The sequence below is a fragment of the Ascochyta rabiei genome, chromosome 6, assembly GCF_004011695.2.
Source record: "Ascochyta rabiei chromosome 6, complete sequence".
Lineage (NCBI taxonomy): Eukaryota > Fungi > Ascomycota > Dothideomycetes > Pleosporales > Didymellaceae > Ascochyta > Ascochyta rabiei.
In genome coordinates, this window is record NC_082410.1 from 1,657,750 (window position 1) to 1,681,787 (window position 24,038).

Sequence of the window (24,038 nt, forward strand, 5' to 3'; positions counted from 1 at the left end):
CAACATCTCAAATTAGTAAAATGGCAAAATGGGTTCGGGGATTTGTTGTAATTATTATTAATTCGTTCTTCGTTTGCGTCTCTTGATGGCTGAGTTGAGGTCTACTCGCTCATACTACTCGTACACTTACACCCATGACCGTATCGGTTCGTCCCAAGTTCCCCAATATACCTACGCCGCTCTTCTATACATTGATTGTTATACAAGCCTTCCGTAGTGTTGGAGCTGGATGGTTGGGTGTTGTACACACCGAGTGTGGTGACGCCTTCGGTATATGCTCCCAAAAACAAAATTGCAACGCCGTGTCTATGCAGGAGAAATGTTGTACATCGAACAAGAAAAAGGTCAGAAGGAAGAAGCCTACATGTTGCTAGACTCCCCAAGAAGCTTCAGTACGCCCTCGTATGTACCAAACATTATGGCGGCGCTGGGCACGACACGGAACATGTGGGGGACCAGTCCGCCGTAGAGCGCGGCCATGCCCTCTTCCTTCCAGATAAGTTTGAAACACTGTGCGAGGCCAGTGTACTTGAGGCGGCCGTCCTGCTGAGGGGCTTGTCGTAGTCGTGTTCGAACAACTTCGTGGGGATATGTGATGAGGGCGGCAACAAACTTGGCACAACCAGCGGCAGAGACCTTGCCCGTCCAGTCGACTGTCTGGTCCCAAAGTGTAGGCGTCCGTCCGCTCGCTGCGACTCGCTCAGCGCGCCTTGCCAATGCGAGCTTCATCTGCTCGTACATCATCCACTGCAGTGTACTCTCCGACACACCGAGGTAGCTGGCGGTCAAACCACGGTAGAGACCGAAGAACCCTTCTTTCCTGACCGTCTGCATGGTGCAGTCGAGAGCATTCTTGTACTGGCGACCACGGCCATCTGTGTGGATATTCTTGTCGAGTTGTAGTCGAGTCTTGACCAGCCAAATGGGATTTGTAGCCGTCCCGGTTACGATGCCGGCCGCAGCCGCGGAGCACAAATGAACCCAAGCAGCTTCCCGGCCGTTGTTGAATTCTGTGCTGATGATCCTCTTGCCGTTGCCGTATGCGTAAAAGTTGATAGCGCGCGCGGGAACCACGCCGATCAGGTTGGGTCCAAGGCCCTTGAAAAGTGCTCGCCAGCCCTCTGTCTTGGGCACTTGCCACAGAATCTCCCCGGTCTCGCGGATGTGGAGCAACGAGCTGCGGGCAAAAGACATGGTCTCGATGGGCGGTAATCCTCGGGCGCTTCTCATGGCGGCGAGATGCTGCTGGTAGTACGTCGATTGCAGGCGCGTCTTGAGAACGTCAAGTGGTGCGGTCAGGGTCGCAGAGGCCATACCACCGAGACTGAATCCTGTCAGCATTCCATGTCGCCGCGCTGGTCTTATACAGGTTTTTGCCTCACCCTCCCGCAACGAAATGCGCCCATGACTTTGCGAAGGCTGGGCCTCCGGCAGCTACTGGGGCTCCGTCTGGTTGCTTTGCCGGTACCACTTCGCCAAGTTCGCGCGAAGAAGGTAAGGATGTCTGTCCGAATTGCGGGTTGTCGCCTCGAAGACCTCGAGGCGCGGAGGCGTGTTCGAAGGTCATTTAGAAAAGGCGCGCCACGTAGATTGGGAGGAATCGGTCGAGCAAAGCGCCGACGTTGGTACGTAGAGGGGATCGCAAATGGACAACGCGGTTCGAGAATGGATGGTGACTAGGTGCTAAGAAATACAAGGTAAGGATGGAGACTTGAACGTACAAGACTCCAGACTCCAAAATTTGGGCCCATTGCTTGAAGAAGCCTAGCTTCCAGGACGGGCATTGCCGCGGCGTTGCATCATCTAAAGAGGCGGCTCATGCGCGCATTGCCATCACGACCAGCAATTGTCGCAATCACCACACAACTGCACAGCACAATGCGCCCAACCACACAATGTCTCGCGCCTGGCGGCTTCTTCTCGCGCAGCTTGGACGAGTTCAAGCGCCTCTCTCAGATTGGTATGTGTTGCCCGCAGCCCTCTCGTGCAACAACAGCTGACTCACGCAGCCCTCAAGCTGGAAGGCCTCAGCTCTCCTCGCAAACCCTTTCCACTGGTCCGCTTCCAGACCGCTGAAGACTTGAAGCAATGCAAGAAGATGAGCGACCAGGATATCGGAGGCTTTTCCACAGTCAACTTCGACCACCACCCCGTTACCCAAACCGAACCCGCACACGCACGCTTCCACGGCACCATATCTACCCAACTACCCCACAACCAACCGCACGTTCAAAGGACGGGCTATGCAGGGTTCAGGACACTTGAGCAGGGCCGTACTATCTTCGGTCAATCCTTCTGGGACGTGAGCTTGTACGGCTACTTGGCTCTTCAGTTCAAGTCGGATGGTCGCAAATACTTTATCAACGTGCAGACCGATTCAATTGTGCCCACAGATATCCACCAGCATCTGCTGCATTCCAAAACACCAGGCGAGTGGGAGACTGTCTTGATCAAGTGGAACGAGTTTGTGCGAACGAACCACGGCCAGGTTGTAGAGCCGCAGCGAGAGATGCTGACACAGAAAGTGCGCACAGTGGGCATATCGCTGATCGACAGGATACCAGGTCCTTACGATCTGAGCATCGGTAACATCTGGGCGACGAACGCGACTGACGAAGACGATATTCTGCAGCGAGCGCCTGGTGTTATTCAAGGTCTTCCTGTTGGCTCGCTCAGACGGGGAGACTACAACAGGAACGTTGGGAGAAGGGACTCTGTGCAGGCAGAATCTGAGCGCGATATTACCGAAACAAATAGATAGGGGATGTAAATTGAACTGATCGCACCATTCCATATTGCATGCCGTGCCCCAAGTGGTGCTCGGACGTCCTACCGCCTCAATACGGGAAAGTGCCAATTGAAATGTAGAATAAATCACAGGAGTCCTTAGCTCTCAAAAGCAATAGATGGTGTTGTTGGTCTGCACTAGAGCACCAACGCGACTACGCGTTTGGATGTTTCGCTTAGGTAGTTCGCGCTTGCCTTGTACTGCGTCTAAACAACAAGCACTACCTCATCAACATACCTACCCACTCAACACTATAAGCCACCTGAACATGTGCAAAATGGCACAGGCGTGAACAACGCCAACAACCTCACAAGTGGTGAGCGGATTGATCTAGCGTCAAGCGTGTACAAGCCTGTTTTGGTTCAAGATGGGCACAGCACGCTACCTCACAGCACAAAAGATCAGCCTTCTGGTTCTGCTTCGGCTTTACTGCAGTTCGACGCTTCCTTCATCAGCGACAATACCCATACTTTCCTTTGTCCTCTCAACTACAATACCTCTGACTTCTTCGAGCGCCCGAAGCCAGCAGTCTTCTGCTTCTCAAAATCCTTCCTTCTCTATCGACAGTTTCGAAGATGTTCTCCAGGGTCATGCCTCCAATATGCCTGGTCGCACGCTGCTGGACCTGTTTCTCAAAAACATGTGGGAGATGAACTCCTTCGATGCATTGCACTCCCTCTTCGACAATCTCGGCGAGCTTCTGATGACTCCTCCTTCGAGTCAGGAAGGAGATGTCCAAGAGCGCATATACCTTTCCAAAACTTCTCCCTTGGGTGTCTTCGTGCGACGAGCGCGGCTCGAGTTCGACAGGTTGCAGTTCGAAGATACAATCGCCCTCTGGACGTCCTTCGTCAAGTACCGGGCACCAACAGCGCAATGGACTAAGCGGCTTGCTGGACTCGCCGCAGCAGGCATAGATGCCGTTATCGGTGAGATGGGTATGCAAGAAGGTGACGACGTGTACGATATAGCGTATGGGGACCTCAACGAGCCACAGAATGGGACGCAAGGCGTAAGTCTCGATGATTTGGATCGGATACTAGAGTTTCAACTCGATCGCCTACAACGCTTCGGCGATCGTGTGCCCGAAACCATGAAGACGCAGCTTCGTGGTATGCTTGCATCTTCAACTACAGTTCATCGACAAGCACATCTCGTTCAATTTTTCGATGCCTGGAAAGCCGGAGACTATACATCTGCATTCGACAACTTGCACCGCTACTACGACTATGCCATGCAGACACGCGAGAAGATCCACTACCAATACGCGCTGCTTCACATGGCGATTTTGCAGGCTGACTTTGGTTGCTTTGGTGAAGCCATTGCAGCCATCAACGAAACGATCGCAACGGCACGAGAGAGTCAGGACATGACGTGCTTGAGCTTCAGCCTAAGCTGGCTGAGTCACATGAACAAAGCATATCCGAAGCAAATGAAGGGTGCTGGATACATGAGCATGCTGGGCAGCGAGAGGGATGCTCTTACGTTCTTGAAAGCCAAAGCTCGAGAGGCAAAGATGTACAACTTGCTTAGCGCGACGTTGCTCAACGAGGCAAAACTGACTCTTGCGATGGTAAGTGCAGGATATTCGTGCCAAGCTCTTTGCGGAGGGTGTATCGTGACTGACGCAATGCTTAGGGCGAATCAATTCCTCGGGCCTTCGAGCACATTTATCAGTCATCACATCTCAACATCAAAGAGCACGTCAACAGCTATGGCGTTCAGATGCTGCTACAATCTACACTGTACTCGAGACTTGGCATACCACATCTGGCGAATGTGCACTGTGACTTGCTCCTTGACTGCTACGGAGCCAGCTGCCCAGTTGACGAGCAGCTTCGGGCGGTTGGAAGGCAGGCCTTCATTGTAAGTACCACTATTACGCAGCCCTCGTCAATTTGGGGCAACTGATTGACCAGCACTTAGATGAGTCAAAGCGGACGTTACGAGGAAGCCATTGAAGCATTCGAGTCCATCGACATGACCGCTAGCAAGTCCTTGAAGTTCAACCAATACCTCATCCTCTGCATCGGCATCACTAAGCTGAAACGCGCCATTCGGAGGTACGGATCTTTCGTTTCTTCAGCTTGTCACACAGACATGACCTAACCTTTGCAGATCTGACTGGCCAACCTGTTCCCACCTACTCGCAACCCTCAAACCCTCTACGGACCCACATTCAGACACCCTTGATCCTGAACTTCACTTCCTCCTTTGCGAAGCATACATTGACTATCTGGTGTCAAAGGGTGACTACTCGGTAGCATTCACGACGATCTCAAACCTTGCGCAGTCACTCAAGGAGGACAACGCAGACATCTTGCAGCGTGTCTCGGTACTGCTCATGAAAGCTGAACTCTTTCGCAAAGTGGGAAAGCCAGAGCGCGGGTTCAGCGTCGCTCTTCGAGCGGCAAGCGTAGCCTACAGAGCGAAGTTGATGCCCAGTCTGTGGTCTGCCGTGGGCTTACTCGCCAACATCCTCAACGGACTAGGTGAGTGTGCGAGTGCAAGGCGTCTGCTGGAGGCTGTGCTGCCGCAGTCGCTTGAAAACGGAGACAGCATGCTTTCCGGTACGCTGTATTCGCATCTCGGAGACGCATTCATGGGCCTCGCGGATCCGGCAAAGACGGCCGAGCCTCGACTGCAGAATGGATACAGGGCAAAGGCTGAGCTGTACATTGACAGAGCCAGAGAATGCTTCAAAAGAAGCTCCTACCTGGACGGTGAATGCGAACAGCTTATGAAGAAGGCAATCATTGCGAAGCTAAGGGGCGACGAGAAGCTGGCCGAAGAGTGGAGTCAAAACCACAACCGGGTGTGGGAAGAAGGCATGCGCAGGAATGAGCAGATGTGAGCTGAAGGGGCTGCATTGCAAGAGAGGCGGTAGTAGGGGCAGGCACAGGAGCACAGCGGACGCAGATCAGGTACAAAGGGAAATGTATTGCTGGTTCTACGCCGGCAGCCTGCGTTCTACTATTTACACATTGGGCCTGAGAAGGCTTCCAAGATACCATAAAGCCAATTGAGGGATGGATATAGAAGCATTTACTCGTCCTTCTTGTGGTAGTTGACCTTGTCGTTCCAGAAGAGGGTCTGTTGCGGCGTCAGCATTGCAGCACTTGCAACCGGCGGCCGGGGCGGCCGGTGTGGCTTACCTTGTCACCGTCACCCCAGAAGAAGTTCTTGGTGCGGATGTTCTGGTAGGGGTACTCGGGCTTCTCCGCGCGGGGGTGGATGTGCTCCTCGTGCTCAACGTGCTCCCAGTGGGCATCCCACCTCAGCTTGGCGTTGACGCTGGCAAGGATGATGCAGGGGACGGCGACGCTGTGGGTGCATCGTCAGTACACGGTTCGCGCACCAATTGGCCCTGTTGCGGCGGCAATGGCCTCGTGCAGCGTCCGCCCTTGCCCCAGGTCTGATGGCATCTGCACGGCATCCTGAAGCTGATTGGCAGCCAGGCCACACACTCGGAGCGACTTACTAGAGGCTCAACTTGCGCCAGAACTCGCCGCTCTCTCCGCCATGCTCGGCAATGCGGGCACGCTCGCGGTTGAACTCGTTGTCCTCGGCTCCGGCGAACTGCTTGGGGCTCTCGGAGCTGTAGTTGCGGCGGCCGGCGCGGGCAGGAGCGCGGGCGAGGGCCATGCGCGGCGTCTGGCGGGCGGCGACTCGGGCGGCGAACATGGTGGGCGGTGGTGGAGTGGAGATTGGTGCGTGGGTAGCGGTGTTGGGCGGTGCGGTGCGATGACGGCTCTGAGGTGTGGTGTGGTGTGAGCGAAAGCTCGAGCTTCTGCTTGGCGTGTTTGCCTGGTTTGTGCGCTTTGTGCGCGGCGAGAGCGCCATGTGACGTCGTGACGGCTTCGAGAGCACCGGCCAGTCGCGCGGCGCGTCTCCGTCACCAACCAACCAACCAACATGGCCTGGGTGTGAGAGAGAGCGACGATGCTTCGTCGTCCTCAGCGCCACCTACAATGGTCCGAATCACGACGTGGAATGTCAACGGCATCCGCAACCCGTTTGGCTACGAGCCATGGCGCAAGAATCGCACCTTCAGCGCCATGTTCGACATCCTTGAGACCGACATCATCATCATGCAGGAGCTGAAGATTCAGCGCAAAGACCTGACCGATGACATGGTACTCGTGCCGGGCTGGGACTGCTACTTCAGCCTGCCCAAGCACAAAAAAGGTGCACGCCTGCCGCCAGGCCCAGTCCAGTATCGCATCACGTGCTGATGGTATTGCAGGATACTCTGGCGTTGGAATATACACTCGTCAGTCCGCATGCGCACCTGTCCGCGCCGAAGAAGGCCTCCTTGGTGTTCTCTGTCCACCCGGCTCATCGACGCCCTACCGTGAGCGACCCGAATCCGACAGCATTGGAGGCTACCCGTCACTCGCTCGTATTGAGGCCCTGGGAGTCGACCCAGCAGCCCTCGATGCAGAAGGCCGATGTCTTGTCCTCGAGTTTCCCGCATTCGTGCTGTTTGGCGTCTACAGCCCTGCCAACAGCAACGGTCTACGAGATAACTTCCGCTACGGATTCCTTGACATGCTGGATACACGGATACGCAACCTCACCAAGATGGGCAAGAACGTCATCTTGACCGGCGATCTCAATGTTTCACGCGACCTCATCGACACAGCCAAAGCGGAGGACAACATGAAAGCGGAAGGCATGACCCACAGCGAGTATCTCAGTACACCGAACCGTCGGATATTCAACCAGCTTCTGCTTAACGGCATAGTACCGGGCGAGCGAGACGAGGACAGAGAAGAGCCGGTCTTGTACGATCTGTGCCGCGAATTTCACCCCCATCGTGAGGGTATGTACACACATTGGGAACAGAAGATCAACGCAAGACCAGGTAATTTTGGCTCGCGCATCGATTTCGTGTTGTGTAGCATCAGAATCAAGGACTGGTTCCAGGAGTCAAATATCCAGGAAGGTTTAATGGGCTCAGACCATTGCCCGGTGTATGCAGTGACCAAAGACAAGGTGCTGGGAATGGGCAATGCAACACACGAAGGTGCGGATGACGAAGAGCACCACATCCTCGATATCATGAATCCTCCTGGAATGTTTAGAGATGGAGTGCGATTGAGGGAGTACAACGCAGCCAAAGACCTTCCCTCACTCTCAGGCAAGCTACTCACCGAATTCAACAAACGACAGAACATCCGTGACATGTTCAGCAGAAAGCCTACTATTCCGAAACCTATGAACGCATTCACATTCTCGTCGCCCGACGCCACGTTGGAAGGGGCCGCGGATATCTCGGCAAAGCAAGGGGCAGACGAAGGATCCGAATCCAAACCGGCGGGAGCGACAAACGCTTTGTTTCCCGCAAATGACCAGGTTGTAAACGCCACCAGCCCTCTCAACTCGCCTGAGAAGCGGCGCGCATCTGCATCTGCATCGCCCGATAACAGATCGATCAAGCGATCCAAAGCTTCCAATCCGGCCCCCAATTACAATGCAGCTTCGCTCGCCAAGGGTCAGCAGTCGCTGAAAGGATTCTTCCAGTCACGCCCTAAAGCCCTAGGGCTAAATCCTGGCGCAACCAAAATGACCTCCTTCACATCTGTGACAGCTGCCAACGGCGATGCAAGTCTGAGCTCCTCGAAAAACAGAGCCGATATTGTCCCACCGCCAGCGGCCCCACAGGCAGCATCCGCCAGTCAGACCACCATATCTCCAATTTCGGCCTGTGATCCCGGTGCGGCGCAGCAAGCCTCTAAGGAAGGTTGGACGAAGCTGTTCTCAAAGCGACCGCCGCCCAGATGTGAAGGCCATGCCGAGCCATGCATTACTCTCACGACCAAGAAACCTGGCGTCAACCGCGGGAGGCAGTTCTGGATGTGTCCTAGGTACGTATGTCATCTATATGTGTTTGCTAGAATGTCTTTGTTCTCAAGCCACCATGTTGTCTGCAAGGGGCGAACGCATGTGTACAGCGGGGTTCACAGTATGTGCAAGAACCGAAGTATATGCTGACCACCATATCATAGACCGATCGGCCCTTCTGGACAGAAAGAATCGGGCACACAGTGGCGCTGCGGAACCTTCATCTGGGCGAGCGATTGGAAGGCAGGCGATTGAGGCACGGGTACAGGATGCGAGTGGTATCCACTCTAGACAGGGTTGCGGATCCTTTGAGCTAGAGCCCGGAGCTAAACACGGAGCACAACATCGCTGACGAGCCTGGGAAAGGATCGTTGGTGAACCCAATACGCGCTCCAGGCGTTCAAGACCAGGGTGTTGGCATGGGTGGCGAGATAGCTGTCGCAATGAACGTCAGCGTGGGGCTCCAACTGCAGGCACAGTGGAGAATAGCTGGACGACAGTCAAATCGCAGCTCTCTCAGTTCCATGTCTTAGATAACGTAGCAAGCAATATACCCACAATCAGCACAATCTCCCCCATATCCCCTTGAAAGTCTGTGCCCGCAGCCAAACCACATACGCCAACCCAAGGCCATCACATCACGCCACAAGCCAGGGCTCGGCGAGGGACACCGCTGCAAATCAGCGACGCGAACGATGCGCGAGCATGATCAGCAGGGTCTGTTTCTGGAGGTAGCGGGTCGGGACTGCCGTCGCCGCTCGACCAGAGCAGGGAGATGGTCGGCGACGGGACATAGAGGCAAGCCAGAGGTTGGTAGCACGCAAGTGTGGAGTGTGTGTGTGTTGGGGGGGGGGGGGGGGGGGGGGGTTGGAGGTCGAGTTGTATTAGGTGTATGTCTAGGTACATGTGTGCAATGCATGCCATATCGCCAGTGCCTAAGTGCTAACAGCTGAAGCAAGAACTTCCTGACCCGACGACTTTCCAGCATCCGCGCATGTACAAACGACTGCAGTCGCGACCGAAACATGAAAAGCGTCTCAGAGTGGAGACGGGCTTGATTTCCATGACGTGGCGCAGTCATAGAAAATCAATGAGTGTGATGAAGCAACGCAAAATAGGAAAAATGAGCATTGGGTATCATTGAAGTCAGCCTTGATCATCTGAACACTGAGGCTTCCGTTTATGGAGGAGAGGCAGAGGGCGACGACCGTCAAGCAGAATTCCAGAGACCTCTTGGGTGTCCGAGAAACGAGGACGCCATCGACCGGGGTTGCGCTGCAACAAAGAATCGACGAACACCCTGCGCAGATGCTGGTAGTAGGAGGACAAGACCAAATCTCAAAGTGCGTATCGCAATGGTGTGTCTTGGATAAAATAGCGACGAAGGACATGGCAGTGCTCAATATAGATCAGAGTAGATCGATGGAAGAGTCGCATTGCCATCTGCGCCGGCGCGGAAAGCGAAAGCCTCTTCGCCAAACAGTTCGAATGGCATGGTGCCTTCGAGATTGAGCCCAAACTCGGCTTCGAGCCGATCGTGACGAAGACTTTCCGCATCATGGAGATAATCAGCCGGAACCAGATTGTCCATATCCATTCCTAGCAGTGTTGTTGGTTCAATCATCTGCGCCACATCAGCAGCGAAGGCGGCGCCAAAATCGACATGCAGTTCGCCAACTGGAGGCAATGCTTCTGCGAGGCTGAGAGGCTCGAGGTTGTTGTGTGTATATACTGTCGATTCCGGAACCAGCGAGAACTTGAAAAGGGCGGGATCTGCAGCAAAAGTGGGGACTTGCTTTCCCTTACGAGACCGTCGCTTTTTTTTCTCGCCAGGCTTGCGAGGGCAGTACTTGTAGTCTGGATGTGCGCGCAGATGTTCTGCCTTCGCTGACTTAGCTGCTGCTTGCCAAGGCTTCTTCTCTGCAGGAGAAAGGTCATGCCACATTTGCGAGCATCGAGTGGCTGTGGAAAAGTTAATGACATATATCTTGGATCCAGAATGCGCATGGGAGGCTTACAGATTTGCTGTACAGTAAGGTGTGGGCTCTCTGTTTTCAGCTGCTTGTGCATAGCATCTCGAAAGATGATCCAGCAATTCATTGGGCGAGGTGCCTTCCTCACGCCAGCGGATACGTTGTTGATTTGGATGGCTGGCTGTTGGGATGTTTGCGTGCAGGTATATGCGCTGGTGGGAAGCATCTGGGAGTGGGATTGGACGTGATGGTTATTCGGCATCTGGACGAGCGTCTGGCAACCGTTTCTGTCATTCGAGAAGGTGAAGGAAACAGGCTGTCCCACCTGTTGGATCAGACTGCGTTCGAAATACTGCATGAGCATATCGCCAAAAAGCTCCTGGATATCGCTTTGAAGTAAAATTACTTCATTGCCGCGATGCCAGCCGTGAACGCAAGCATCGAGTGCACTCTGAAATTGTGCCATGGCGTCTCTATCCGCAGTAGTGGGGGAAAGCTCTTTGGCGAGCGCCGGTGACAGGTAAACTTCGGTGGTCATTGTCGAGTGCAGTTGACGAGAGTGGTTGGTTTAAAAAAAAATGTAGAGAAAAGACCTCGTTGTCAAGGCAGGTGAGAAAGTATAAGAGCGGGCGCAGAGCGGAAACGTTTGGTGGCCAGCGCCAAGGCCAATGGGTTGGAAAGCCTGCACATTCACCGCTGGTCAGTGCTTTCACCGCGTACTTCAAAACGGTCCTACTTACCCGTTTTATCCTTGTCCACTCTTCCTTCACCTAGCGATTCGATCACAGCTCTGAACTTGCCAATCGACCTAGATCGAGAAGTGATTTCCTAGCGCAAGGCATTCAAAAGGACACGAATTTCGAGAACAGAAGTCGTCGCGAATTATCTCCTGATTTCCTGTGTTAGTACAGGCTATCTAACTTTATAGCAAATGCTCTGTTGCATATCGTCGTCTTCTTTCCACAATCATGAGCTGAGTGAGGTGCTTACGTTCGGAAAGTATAAGGTTGTAAATCTGCTGATTTGTTCGTTATGTTTCACTGTACTGCAGTCAACAGCAAGATTAAGTGATATGGTTCCAAGGTGAAAGAGACTTACAGCGTAGAGCGGATATATGAAACAATATGTATTTCACACTTTTACAATCTTCAGGTCGAGTTGATTAATCGACCGAACTTGGAGATAACATACTCAAGAAGCTGGGTTATTGGGGTATATTTACGAAGCGTTAGCTAAGTCTTGTACGGGGCAAACTGAGACAAAGGTAGGTAGCGTGCCGCCACACACGAATATGGTGTGACTTGGTCTTTCCCAACGGATGTTAAAGTGGGACCGCAATTGACAAGGTTACAAGGTATGCCTGCAACGATCCGAACGCCCCTTGCATAACGCCAATGAGGCGGGGTTGCAGAAAGCAGAAACCAGGCAATCACCGTTATCGAACGCATTTCCTACTCGATCCTCGTTAGTACATAATTGAGAAAGCATAAAAAAAACTTATTGTGACGTGTCAAAGGTTGAATACGAGACCTGCACCTTTCTATATTTTTTGGTAGTTCGATCATCAGTATGATATGCATGCCGACACACGACACTACGATATCGATCCATTCACTGTTTCTTGCTCTTCAAGAGTCCAATCTCTGACCTGCCCCTTCCAATCTGCAATCCTTCCGTCTTTAATCTTGACAAGAACGACCTTCACCTCATCGCCTTCTACGTAGCATCTAGTGCCGCCGTCACCCTCTCTTGTCTCATCCTCGTCATGATTCGTGTGCGCTAGGCCACCGCCACCCCATAACCCACCGCCGACCGGAGAACTAGAGTAAATATCCTCGTCGGACGGACCGAATGTATTGTTCGCGAGGTGTTGTGCTCTGTACCAAGTCTCCTCCTCTGAGCCACCAGACACAATCTCAGCTACACCATTGATCGTGGTGCTGATTCTACTTAGTGAAGCGGTGTTCATGCCAAGCAGAAGCTCGGCCAACGATCCGGAACGTGGACCTGGCGCAGAAGGTGAAGGCGAGCGTCCTTGTTGGCTAAGGGTAGGTGGTCGATGAGAAATCCAATCATGTACCAGGAGTGACACGCGGGCGTTGGATTCCAGATTGTCGGTCTTTCGAGATGAAGACGGCGTTGTCATGATGATGACAGGGGTGGGCGAAAATGGTGTGCTGGGAAGATATGTGTAGTTCATCAAAGATACATGAGGAACGTTGTTTGAGCAGGTTGCAAGATGAAGCTATCATCGTTAGAAGCATCCAAATTTAAGTGCAGTGGGAAGGAGCAGTTGCCACGAAAGAAAACAAAAAGATAGTTGCAGTTTCGAAATGGGAAGGAGAAATCTGCACTCGTGCGAGAAGGTGAAAGAAATTAAGGTTTGACCTGACACATTGGAAAGAACACGGAGTGCAGCTCAGAACAATACTGTAGGCGAATGATGAGAACTTCGTGAGATGGAACCACTTACAAAGCGCGCGTTCCGAAGACAGGTCACCACCTCGTCTGGTAGACCATCGGCGGTGGTTGATGTAAGAGATCGATTTGAAACCATGACGAGCTGTATTGAACTACCAAGCGATGGAGGAAGGAGATTTAGTCGCGTGCAAGACGCGTTTGTAAAAGAGACAATGATGAGTGCCAAATGGCATGACGTTGAAAGAAGAAAGCACCAGTAACGCAAGTGTGGCCGACGAGAAGCGCCGAGTGCGACAGCCAACCGGCTAGCTATGTCCTCCGCTGACAGCTGCATCGTCATCCACGTCAACAACACATACAATGGCTGCACCGCCATCCATACCGCCTGTGACGAGCAGCGACAGCTTTAACCCAGACTTTGACAGCGCCGCGGGGCCAAATGATGATGCGCCCATTTCGCCCGTAGACGCACCGGCGCCTGCATCGCCAGAGCAGCGAGCGCCGCCCCAGGACGCGCAGACGCAGCAGCGCGTGCACGATGTCCTGCACTCAGATGTTGGCGTGATGACACTTTTGAGCCGGCTGAAGGCTAGCATTGCGAGTGCCCGAGTTTGTGCTCCTTCCCTATTTCTGACACGTTCTGGCTGACAACCTACGTGCAGGATTTCGCCAGCTTTCTCAAGCGCCGCGGTGCTATGGAGGAGGAGCATGCTGGCAGTTTGAAGAAGCTTAGCCGGTTGACCATCGATGGTTTGCGCAAAGCAGATACGCGTCACGAATCGTACGCGACCCAGTTCGAACATGTACTCCACGCGAACGAGCGCATCGCCGACAACGGTACCCAATTTGGGCTCGCCCTGCACGCTATGCACGAAAACCTTCTGCAGCTGACGAACAAGATGGACGGGAACCGCAAGGCGCTGAAGCAGACAGGTCTGGCGGCAGAAGCAAAGGTGCAGGACGCCGAGAAGCTCGCAGAGAAGGCCAAGGCAAAATATGACCAGCTGGCTGAGGATCTTGACCGCGTCAAAACAGGAGACACAGGCGCTGGCAGAAAGTTTGGACTAAAAGGCCCCAAATCAGCCGCCCAACACGAAGAGGATCTCCAACGCAAGCTACAAGCCGCAGATCAAGACTATGCGAGCAAGGTTCAGACGGCGCAAGTGTACCGCAAAGAGCTCCTGGCGTCGGCACGCCCACAAGCTGTCTCCGGTCTCTTAGATCTCATCAAAGAGACGGACGCAGCGCTGACCATGGAGATGCAGAAATACGGTATGTGTGACACCCGTTCCAGTCTCAAGCCACACCACACTAACCCTTACAGCATCATTCAACGAGAAGCTGGTCGTCAATAACGGCCAGGTAGTTAGCCCACAACCACTTAAGGGCAGTACCGTGCAGGCCCCACCAAGCATGAATCAACTGATTTACCAGATCAACAACGATAAAGACTTTGACGATTACATCATGAACAATGCGTCCAAGACCTCTGCAGTCAAATCTGAGCTGCAATACGTAAAGCACCCCACTCAGGCTCCTGCACAATCGTACCCATCCTTGGCTCCAACCATAAACAATGACCGTCGCGCATCAATACCTCCACAGATTCAGCCGCCAGTACCTTTCTCCACTCAGCAATCAGAGGCAAACAGCTCGTCATTTCAACAGCAGCCTTCTTCCCAGCAGCTCGAGCCAGAACATCAAGCCGGCTTTCCTTCGTACCAGGCACCGCCCCAGTCCTCGCAACCTCAGGCACCAACATATGGGAATTCTCCCTACTCTCCAGTTGCGGCAAACTCCTTCACACAGGCCGAGTACCCACGGGGACCCGCAGGTCAAGCAACAGCGCAGCAGACGAGCGGCGTCCTGTACAATAGTCCACAACCTCCAGTCAATCCGATATTTGGTATCACGCTCGAGGATCTGTTCCACCGAGATGGCTCACCAGTGCCCATGGTAGTCTACCAGTGCATTCAGGCCGTGGATCTCTTTGGATTAGAGGTAGAGGGTATCTATCGCATACCAGGGACCTCCTCTCATATTCAACAGATGAAGGCCCTATTCGACAGTGGTAAGTTCATCATGTCATCCTTTGGTTCAATACTTATTCGGTTTAGACGCATCACAGGTAGACTTTCGAAATCCCGAAGCATTTCAACACGACGTCAATAGCGTTGCCGGTCTGTTGAAGCAGTTCTTCAGGGAGCTCCCCGATCCACTTCTCACAAGAGAATTCTATAACAAGTTCATCGATGCTGCCCGAGTTGACGATGACACGATGCGCCGAGATTCCATGCACGCGCTGATCAATGCACTCCCTGATCCCAACTACGCAACCCTTCGTGCATTAGTGCTGCACCTCCACCGGGTACAACAGTCTTCTGAAATCAATCGCATGAGCACAGCTAATTTGGGCATCTGCTGGGCGTAAGTCTGGCATCCATATCAAGGGAGGATCTAGCTGACTCTCTATAGGCCATCTATCATGGGACCACATAAAGGCAACAACATGGCTGACGCAGGGCTTCAGGCACGCGTTATAATTACCATTCTAGACAACGTGTTGCAAATTTTTGACGAAGATTAGTAACATACAGGCCATGAGTTATCGCCATGGCACCCGGTATTCTCCAATGTGGCTCAACTTGCCATACATTTCTTGCCGACTGCTTCAGTTGTTCAGCGCTGGCGTGGTACACTATCTGCACGTTGCAATATCATCATTGCAGTGTCTGTGAGGGGCCTACTTATGTAATTCTTATGAACAACCATTGAGTCCCATGATCTGTAGTCATTTTGACTCCGCTGTGGTCTCACACGTCTAAGCTCCCGTTCATTTATATCTTTGCCCGGATAATCACGCCTGGGGCTGTGGTCACTGCCTATCGATGCACAACAATTGTTGCGTTATTTCAAAGCATTGCATCTGCAGTGCATCATTGCTTTCCAATTACATGCTTTTAGCACTTCAGTGTACATTGCTATCTGACACAATCGAAGAGACACTTGCGCAAAATCCCTCGTTAAGGTTTGGATTCATTCCGCTCTGAACCTAGGATATTGTCCTTGCAACGTGCGTAGCAGGTACATTTAAAAAAAAAAAAATACTCGAACCGAATATACTTCAGTAACCATCCTGGCTACGTGCAATGCGGTGCACGCTCCAGCAACGCAGTACAGATCGGACAATCCTGGCGTGACGAAGGCCTGTATCCAAGGAGGGGTTCCTCGAACACAAATGTATTGCTTTGACTAGTACGCAGTTGATACCTTTGAAGCCAAAGGCGACTAGCTCAGACGAATTACTTGTTAGTTTGCCCAATGTTCTGTCTGCTTTCTGAGGATACGTGATTGTCAACTTTTAATATGGATGACACACCCACGACATTAGGAGGAATTCTCGGCCGCGGATCCTACGATGGATGTTCAGGCGCAGGGGGCATACGGTGACGTATGCATACACCCACAGAGACATTACTACGTATATTGACTCCACACTCGAGATGGAGTGGGTCTTCCCCGGTTTTCGCCTCCAGCTCCAGCTCTTACGGTAGGCAGCTTGGGTCAGCTACGTTGGCACTAGCAGGGGCAGCTGCAGCACGGGCGATGAGGGGAAGCTCCCTAAGCTTGTGTGAAGTACACGACGCCCAAATCCAGCGTGCTCGATTCCTCTTCATCAACAACTCGCTGTGCTCACACGCAGCAAGGGTGCACATCTACAATCTCGAATTTCTCATCTCGTCCGCCTGCGGTCGCCAATAATCAAAGGACAACTTTGATAAACACAGTCCCTCCGCAATGCTCGCGCGACGTGTATGTGGCAGCGTAGATCGCATCTTGCCTGCGCCTCGCTCAATAGCCGCCGGCTCGCGCTCTTTCACGGCTGGTGTTGTCACGCAAAGCTCAGCTCGAGCCCCAGCGCTTGCCGACATCACGCCCGACGCCGCAGCAGGCTTCAATAAGAAGCAGAAGGAGTTCCGCGATGGACTCGTAGCTGCTCAAAAGCAGAAGGAGCAGCAAGAAAGTGCGTATTCTCCTCGTGTCCTGTCTGTTTCATACCCTTCGCCTAACGGAAGCGCCGCTGTCATTGACAAGATTCTGGTCGCTAACATCTTTGAACTGCAGAAGAAGCTCGCACCCGTGAGCACGAAACTGGCAAGAAGAAGAGCGGACCACTATCATCCCTCATCTACGGCACGCCCGAAGGCCGCGAGCTCGACAAAGACATCGAACGGAGTTTTTCTCAGGTTTTGGCGCGTGGCAAGTACGTCCACTCGATCGTGTTCCACGAGGTCAAGCCAGACAAGGTTGAAGAGTACAATGAGCTGGTGGGAAACTGGTATCCGAAAATGGCAGCCATACCCAAGAACAAGGTGCATCTTGTGGGCAGCTGGAGGACTGAGGTTGGCGACTGTGACACGTTTGGTAAGTTTATTGGCGTTGCATAGCCATGTTCACATTGCGCTTACAATGATCACAGTTCACATTTGGGAGTATCAACGCTACGAAGGCTACCACCAATCTCTGCACAACATTCAATCACATCCGGACTTCGCTGCGTTCGATGCCAAGTTGAAGAGCCTAATCTTGTCGAAGCGCACATCGCTCATGCAGGAATTCTCCTTCTGGCCTACAACCTCTCCACGCCAACTCGGCGGTCTCTTCGAACTGCGTTCTTACACACTACACCCGGGTAACCTGCTTGAATGGGAGACGCACTGGAGGCGTGGCCTGAAGGCACGCAGGGAGGTCATGGAGGGTGTCGGCGCCTGGTTCGTCCAGATTGGTGACCTGAACACTGTACATCATTTGTGGCAGTTCCCGAACTTGGAAGAGCGCAAAGTTCGTCGTGAGCAGAGTTGGAATGTAGAGGGCTGGGGAGAGACAGTGCACAAAACTGTGCCGTTGATTCAGACTATGAAGAGCCGGATCTTGGTCCCTTGTGCATGGAGCACTGTCGCTTGACCAATCATCGATAGCTGGCATATGCGACGACCAGGAAGATTGATGGATAATCGGCCAGGGTTTTAGAACGCCGGCCAAACCAGCGTGAGTGCAGAAGGAGAAGAAGCTTGCTTCCAATAGGAAGGACAGGTGATATCGGATGTCTGAAGAAGGATACTGCAAATGGAACAATTGAACTGCATGCACAATGTTGTTATGTGCTCTGATCTTTTATGAGATGGCTCATCGATCGAGCTGGAGGCTATCGCAGCCGGGACCAACAAAGCTTGTCGTACTCACGACAGCTGAGCAAAATAAGCTGGTTTTACACGGCATGCATGCTACTGAAGAATAACAGGGTCCGATGCTAGTGTGTAGTCTACCACTGTTACGACGTGACAGCTGCCGGCCAATTCTGTCGTTCCAAGGTTCTGTGGTCGCGCCCCGCTGTGGTGACCCACGTCATTGCCGCAATCACAAGCCAAGCCGCCTTGAGCTTCTGCTTCGCGACCCTCACCTTCGTGATTTTCCTTGACGCACACCAAGAACAACAACACCAACAATAACAACGAAGGTCGCAAGACCCTGCCGCATTGCTCGAAGTGCCTATAGTCATGGTTTACATCCGCCAGGACAAGCTGCCCAAGCTTAAAGAATACAAATACTCCGGTGTCGATCACAGTCTGCTCTCACAATATGTCCTCAAGCCATTCTACACGCATGTAGTGATCAAGTGTTTTCCCATGTGGATGGCGTAAGTCATACTCTCCTGCAGGCTGATACTCAGCGACTAACGTGTTCAGACCAAACCTTGTGAGTCACTACTTGTTTGTTCTCGACACGTCGATTTTGACGATGAGTGGAATTTTGCATTCAACTTGTTTGCTGACCCACGCGTCAGATCACACTTTCTGGCTTTGGCTTTGTGATCATCAATTTCCTTACTCTGCTATGGTACACACCTACGCTGGACCAGGATTGCCCACCTTGGGTTTACCTTAGTTGGGCAATTGGTCTGTTCCTTTACCAAACGTTCGACGCTGTCGATGGAAGCCAGGCGCGGAGGACACATCAAAGTGGTCCTCTGGGCGAGCTGTTCGACCACGGTGTTGACGCGATCAACACCACTTTAGAAGTGCTGCTCTTCTCTGCAACTATGAACCTGGGACAGGGCTGGAAGACGGTCCTGACACTTTTCGCTTGTAAGTACTTCAGCATGGATTAGCGCTGGACCTCCACAATACTAGTTGTTGACAGCAACAGCCTCTTTGACATTCTATGTCCAAACCTGGGATGAGTATCACACACATGTCCTCACTCTCGGGGTCATTTCTGGGCCAGTGGAAGGCATTCTGACGCTCTGCGTTGTGTACGCCTCGACTGCATTCCTTGGCGGTGGTAGCTTCTGGCAGGGCTCCATGCTCAAAAGCCTAGGCGTCCAGAACCACGATTTCATCCCCGACGTCCTCTTCAACCTAGCCTGGAATGAGTGGTACATGGTATATGGAGGGGTTGTGCTTGTCTTCAACACCGTTTCCAGGCAAGTCGATGCAACGACATCACGTGGGTAAAATACTGATGCGTTACAGTGCTCATAATGTGATGAAGGCACGCCGTGCCCGTGGCCAGAAGACCCGAGTCGCACTCCTTGGTCTCCTCACTTTCGCTGCAGCTTGGATCTTGATTGTAGCCTACCTGTTCCTGCAACCACTCATCCTGCACCATCATCTTGTGCCATTCATCTTTTACGCCGGCCTGATCAACGCCTATTCGGTCGGTCGCATGATCATCTCGCATTTGACAAAATCTCGCTTTCCCCGCGGCAATGTCCTTATTTATCCGCTGATCTATGGCGTCGCTGATTCAATGGGCCCTTGGCTACAGGATCATATCGGCGTGGGCTGGCCAAGCGCTTTGGGCAACGACGTTTACCAGGTTGCGTTTGTCTTCATGTGTCTGGGACTGGCTGTTGGTGTGCATGGAAGCTTTATTGTCGATGTGATTTGGACTATCTGCGATTATCTTGACATCTGGTGCTTGACCATCAAGTACCCCTATCAGCCAGTCAAGGAGAACATCGAGAAGGAGAGGAAGGGACAGTGAGTCCAGGAGGCGGTACGGAAGTCGAAATAGGGTGCATAGCGATGCACTACTATTGGTCATCTTCAGTATTAAACCGCAATTCATACATCGCTGTAGTCCATACATAGAATGGCCTTCGTATGAAATTTAGAGGACACTCAAAGTGGAAAGCGCTACTCTGATTGGCCCGGGCGTTCGCCGCGCACCTGGTTCCCGCCCTCGAGTGTACATGCATTTCTCTATCACCAACCCACCTGTGTACGCTTCTAGACATGCCGGGACCTCGCGCGAACCTGGCCGTGACAAAAGATGGCGGATCATACAACAAACTTCAACGACCGGACGACTTTCTCGAAAACTCTGCAGCTTTGAGCAAGACGAACGAGCGTAAACGCGAGCGGGCACCTGTCGATAGGCCCGCTGCTGGCCCAAGTCCGGGTAACAAGCGTACGAAAACACACCATACGGAGCCGTTGGCCAACAGACTACAGTCCCGTGACGACAAACACCAGTATCGTAGCGCAGGGCCAGTCTCCGAATGCGGCATGCGCACGACCCTGCCGATTGATGAAGAACACTCAGACGACTCTATGGGGGAAGCGCTCGCATACCTTCGTAGCGTACGGTAAGCAATCATCAAGTCCTCTAAGATCTGGACCTGTGTTAGCGACTTGACTTGCAGCTCACCATTAGCACTAGGTCAGAAGCTTCAACGATCCCGCATCTACTTGTAGCCTCGAAAGCGCACAACGAAGACCCACGTAGCATATCTCTGCAAAGCTTCACAACTCCTACCAGCCAACACGCACTCTACCAAGATGGCGCTTGGATATCAGTCGACAGAGACTACCAAGCGACGTATCTTGACGACGATGAGTTCGACGAGCCAGATCCTGAAGAATTATACTACAAGCAGCTCATCAGCCGTTTCAAAAGGCTTCGCAGCACGTTATGCAATCTCAGCTCTCATAGGCTGGCTCAGGTGTCAATGGCTGAGGCAAACCAAACGCCAACTATGAAACCGCCATCGAATCGACACGAGTGGCTCTACATACTCGATCGTGAGTATCCAACACCGGCCCAGGTATCTCGACTGGATGAGAAAAATATCAGGCGAGGCCTCGAATATTGCATCCACGCGATGGATCGATTTGACACGATTTCTGGTCAAAAGAGCTGCTGGGTTTGGACCCTTCTAGCACTATCTAGTGAGGTTGGGACGCTCGATTCACAGAAAATGAGTCACATCCGAGATTTAGGAAACAAAGCGAGTCAGCTCAGCACTAATCTCCGCCAAGGGATCAAATGTCAAGACGTCGGAAACGAGGAAGGCCTACCCCATGTCAATCCGGCGACTGATGGTTCAGACGACGACACTGAGGCGAACCAGACTGCCTTGCACGATACCAGCGGAAGCGATTACAGCCCCGGAGTGGGGAATGCTCGACTTGGTGCCAGCGGTAACGTGTCGTCAGAAACACATAACAACATGCCGCCTCGAGCTACAGGTCCAGAAGCGTCAGACATCCCAGCTGATATTGAAGGAAGTACTGATACTAACACGGACGACTGTACCCTTGAGCTTGCACGTGCGCGTTTGCTCGCACAGCTCGGTGACAATTTGGTACAGGCCGGTATACCGACATCTTCGCACCTCCTAGACAAGACATGCCAAGATCGCAATGAACAGCTTGATCAAAGTCCACATGATTCACAGCAGGAGACCAAAGTTCGCACTATAATGTCTCGGGCAGAAGCTGAGAGGCAGCGGCAGATGATGCGAATTCAAAACTCAAATAAGGAAATAGCGAGAGACGCAGATCCTCTCCATAGTGAGTATTCCTCTGCCAGACATCATGTTGCCGAGGACCACAGCTCATGTCCGGTCGACCTGAACACCCGGGTGACAATTGACATGATCTTGACTGTGGTCGCCGAGTGCTATGGGCAAAGAGACCTGCTAAGCTATCGGAAGCCGTGGTAGGTACCTGCGAATGGTGGTACCTTTTATCTTGTGTGAAACACCCTCTTGACGGCTTTTGTGTCCCCAGGACTTTAGCTACCCTCCCAGCAGTATCAATCGAGCTTGAGCACATACACCGCATGATTGCACTCACCAGTGATGAACACAGTATATGAGTGCACGGGCCAAGTTGGAGCGACTTTCGCTCACAGCTTTCCTTTGCACTGACGCGCTTACCTTTTCCCTGTTGAGTCACTTTCTTGCTCATGCGGCTCTTTCCACCCCACTTCGCCTGCCCCGCGCTCCTCCCAAACATCCCGCGACACACAATTACTCGCAGTAAAATTAACCGCATTGCTGCGCCAACCCGGGTCTTTCAACCTCGCCGTATATACAGCGTTCAATCTCCGATTGGCGCCATTGATGACGACATGGGCAAAGACGACAAGTCCAAGAATTTCAACCTGAAGGTGCCAAAGGGCACCCGAGACTGTACGGCGTACTCCGACTTTATTCCTCACTGCCTATCTTCGTGTTCTAACCCTGTCAGGGACTGGTGAGGATGCTGCTCTCCGTGATCGCCTCTTTGAGACGGTAACCACCGTTTTCAAGCGCCACGGCGCCACGACCCTTGACACGCCTGTTTTCGAACTGAAGGAAATCCTGAGTGGCAAATACGGAGAGGACTCGAAGCTCATCTACGACCTACAAGACCAAGGAGGAGAGTTGTGTTCGCTGCGATACGACCTGACGGTCCCGCTTGCGCGATGGCTCGCAATGAACCCCAGCGTTCAGAGCTTCAAGCGCTACCAGATTGCAAAGGTCTACCGCCGTGACCAACCTGCCATGACGAAAGGCCGTATGAGGGAGTTTTACCAGTGCGATTTCGACATCGCTGGCGCGTACGACGCCATGATTCCGGACGCCGAGGTTCTCAAGATTGTAAGCGACGTTTTCAAGGCTCTCGGCTGGGAGTCATATACCATTAAGATGAACCACCGCAAAATCCTGGATGGCATGTTCAAGGCTGCCGGTGTGCAAGAAGACCTGATACGACCGATCAGTTCCGCTGTGGACAAGCTGGACAAGGTATGGTCTTTGCCAGAGGGACACTCTTAAGTGATGACTGTGTGACTGACGTTCAACAGCTGCCCTGGGCGGAGGTGAAGCAAGAAATGGAGACAAAGGGTCTTTCCCCCGATATTGCAGATCAGATTGGAGAATGGGTCCAACGTAAGGGAGGAGACGACATCATTGAGTTCCTCAAGTCAGACCCTGTGCTCTCACAGAACGAAGATGTGAAGAAGGGTATCCAGGACATGGATTTGCTTTTCGCCTACCTGAACGCCTTTGATGCCCGGACCCACGTGTCGTTCGACTTGTCGCTCGCCAGAGGTTTGGATTACTACACTGGTTTGATTTACGAGGTCGTCACCGATGGTTCTGCGCCTCAGGGGAAAGGCAAACAACAAGAGATCGGCGTCGGCAGTGTTGCGGCGGGAGGTCGCTATGACGGCCTGGTGGGTATGTTTAGCGGCAAGCCGATTCCGTGCGTGGGTATTTCCTTCGGCATCGATCGCATCATCAGCATCATCAAAGCTCGAGGCCAATCCACACAACGCGCAAAAGACGTCGATGTATTTGTAATGGCATTTGGCGGCAAAGGTTTTACAGGAATGTTGACGGAACGCATGCAGGTTGCTCAAGAGCTATGGGCTTCTGACGTCAAGACAGAGTTCTCATACAAACTCAAGCCAAAGCTACCACAGCAATTTAAGCAAGCGGAGACTGCCGGTGTACCGTTGGCGGTTATCTTGGGAGAAGAAGAATTGAAAGCAGGTCAGGTTAAGATCAAGGTCATGGGAATCACAGACGAGAACAACCCAGAGAAGGACGGCGTGCTGGTTGACAGGACCAACATGGTCGCTGAGATTCGCAAACGGTTGCCCAGCACCAACGGTGTTTAGATTACGCTCGGCAAGGGCATCTAAAGACACAAAAACAGAGCATAAGATACCCA

At 52.7% G+C, this 24,038-nt stretch overlaps 12 protein-coding genes across 13 annotated transcripts, besides 4 other annotated features; 8 read left to right on the forward strand and 4 right to left on the reverse strand.

Moving 5' to 3' along the window:
• Positions 1–360: 360 nt before the first annotated feature.
• Positions 361–1,567, reverse strand: EKO05_0004454 (Pyrimidine nucleotide transporter, mitochondrial; the record flags this gene model as incomplete). The annotated part of the gene is made up of 2 exons (XM_038938911.1): positions 361–1,324; positions 1,383–1,567. The coding sequence occupies 2 exons, from the start codon at positions 1,565–1,567 to the stop codon at positions 361–363; spliced, it is 1,149 nt and encodes a 382-aa protein (XP_038800248.1).
• A 311-nt stretch (positions 1,568–1,878) lies between these two features.
• On the forward strand, positions 1,879–2,761 carry EKO05_0004455 (uncharacterized protein; the record flags this gene model as incomplete). The annotated part of the gene is made up of 2 exons (XM_038938983.1): positions 1,879–1,960; positions 2,010–2,761. The coding sequence occupies 2 exons, from the start codon at positions 1,879–1,881 to the stop codon at positions 2,759–2,761; spliced, it is 834 nt and encodes a 277-aa protein (XP_038800249.1).
• Positions 2,762–3,155: 394 nt separating this feature from the next.
• On the forward strand, positions 3,156–5,642 carry EKO05_0004456 (APC5 protein; the record flags this gene model as incomplete). Its single annotated transcript, XM_038938774.1, has 4 exons — positions 3,156–4,361; positions 4,427–4,654; positions 4,715–4,851; positions 4,907–5,642. 4 exons carry the CDS (start codon positions 3,156–3,158, stop codon positions 5,640–5,642), a joined length of 2,307 nt encoding a protein of 768 aa, XP_038800250.1.
• Positions 5,643–5,833: 191 nt separating this feature from the next.
• Positions 5,834–6,472, reverse strand: EKO05_0004457 (uncharacterized protein; the record flags this gene model as incomplete). Its single annotated transcript, XM_038939094.2, has 3 exons — positions 5,834–5,881; positions 5,944–6,112; positions 6,270–6,472. 3 exons carry the CDS (start codon positions 6,470–6,472, stop codon positions 5,834–5,836), a joined length of 420 nt encoding a protein of 139 aa, XP_038800251.2.
• A 1-nt stretch (position 6,473) lies between these two features.
• Positions 6,474–6,559: a tandem repeat.
• A 200-nt stretch (positions 6,560–6,759) lies between these two features.
• EKO05_0004458 (DNA-(apurinic or apyrimidinic site) lyase) lies at positions 6,760–8,890 on the forward strand (the record flags this gene model as incomplete). Its single annotated transcript, XM_038938800.1, has 3 exons — positions 6,760–6,976; positions 7,035–8,658; positions 8,800–8,890. The coding sequence occupies 3 exons, from the start codon at positions 6,760–6,762 to the stop codon at positions 8,888–8,890; spliced, it is 1,932 nt and encodes a 643-aa protein (XP_038800252.1).
• A 589-nt stretch (positions 8,891–9,479) lies between these two features.
• Positions 9,480–9,502: a tandem repeat.
• A 532-nt stretch (positions 9,503–10,034) lies between these two features.
• On the reverse strand, positions 10,035–11,146 carry EKO05_0004459 (uncharacterized protein; the record flags this gene model as incomplete). The annotated part of the gene is made up of 2 exons (XM_038938790.1): positions 10,035–10,597; positions 10,654–11,146. 2 exons carry the CDS (start codon positions 11,144–11,146, stop codon positions 10,035–10,037), a joined length of 1,056 nt encoding a protein of 351 aa, XP_038800253.1.
• A 1,056-nt stretch (positions 11,147–12,202) lies between these two features.
• On the reverse strand, positions 12,203–13,165 carry EKO05_0004460 (uncharacterized protein; the record flags this gene model as incomplete). Its single annotated transcript, XM_038945588.2, has 2 exons — positions 12,203–12,853; positions 13,082–13,165. The coding sequence occupies 2 exons, from the start codon at positions 13,163–13,165 to the stop codon at positions 12,203–12,205; spliced, it is 735 nt and encodes a 244-aa protein (XP_038800254.2).
• A 224-nt stretch (positions 13,166–13,389) lies between these two features.
• Positions 13,390–15,616, forward strand: EKO05_0004461 (Rho GTPase-activating protein; the record flags this gene model as incomplete). Its single annotated transcript, XM_038939040.1, has 5 exons — positions 13,390–13,638; positions 13,692–14,301; positions 14,354–15,100; positions 15,147–15,456; positions 15,505–15,616. The coding sequence occupies 5 exons, from the start codon at positions 13,390–13,392 to the stop codon at positions 15,614–15,616; spliced, it is 2,028 nt and encodes a 675-aa protein (XP_038800255.1).
• A 322-nt stretch (positions 15,617–15,938) lies between these two features.
• Positions 15,939–15,985: a tandem repeat.
• Positions 15,986–16,827: 842 nt separating this feature from the next.
• Positions 16,828–17,994, forward strand: EKO05_0004462 (uncharacterized protein; the record flags this gene model as incomplete). Its single annotated transcript, XM_038938758.1, has 3 exons — positions 16,828–17,053; positions 17,155–17,454; positions 17,510–17,994. 3 exons carry the CDS (start codon positions 16,828–16,830, stop codon positions 17,992–17,994), a joined length of 1,011 nt encoding a protein of 336 aa, XP_038800256.1.
• A 517-nt stretch (positions 17,995–18,511) lies between these two features.
• Positions 18,512–18,543: a tandem repeat.
• A 44-nt stretch (positions 18,544–18,587) lies between these two features.
• On the forward strand, positions 18,588–20,076 carry EKO05_0004463 (uncharacterized protein; the record flags this gene model as incomplete). 2 transcript variants are annotated; one of them, XM_059636399.1, is made up of 5 exons in its annotated part: positions 18,588–18,727; positions 18,777–18,786; positions 18,875–19,175; positions 19,237–19,513; positions 19,563–20,076. In XM_059636399.1, the coding sequence occupies 5 exons, from the start codon at positions 18,588–18,590 to the stop codon at positions 20,074–20,076; spliced, it is 1,242 nt and encodes a 413-aa protein (XP_059492382.1). The 2 variants fall into 2 exon arrangements, with proteins under 2 accessions (XP_059492382.1, XP_059492381.1); XM_059636398.1 differs by having other exon boundaries at positions 19,237–20,076.
• Positions 20,077–21,043: 967 nt separating this feature from the next.
• On the forward strand, positions 21,044–22,039 carry EKO05_0004464 (uncharacterized protein; the record flags this gene model as incomplete). The annotated part of the gene is made up of 1 exon (XM_038938916.2): positions 21,044–22,039. The coding sequence occupies one exon, from the start codon at positions 21,044–21,046 to the stop codon at positions 22,037–22,039; it is 996 nt and encodes a 331-aa protein (XP_038800258.2).
• A 410-nt stretch (positions 22,040–22,449) lies between these two features.
• EKO05_0004465 (Histidine--tRNA ligase) lies at positions 22,450–23,985 on the forward strand (the record flags this gene model as incomplete). The annotated part of the gene is made up of 3 exons (XM_038938756.2): positions 22,450–22,510; positions 22,569–23,107; positions 23,167–23,985. The coding sequence occupies 3 exons, from the start codon at positions 22,450–22,452 to the stop codon at positions 23,983–23,985; spliced, it is 1,419 nt and encodes a 472-aa protein (XP_038800259.2).
• Between the last annotated feature and the right edge of the window lie 53 nt (positions 23,986–24,038).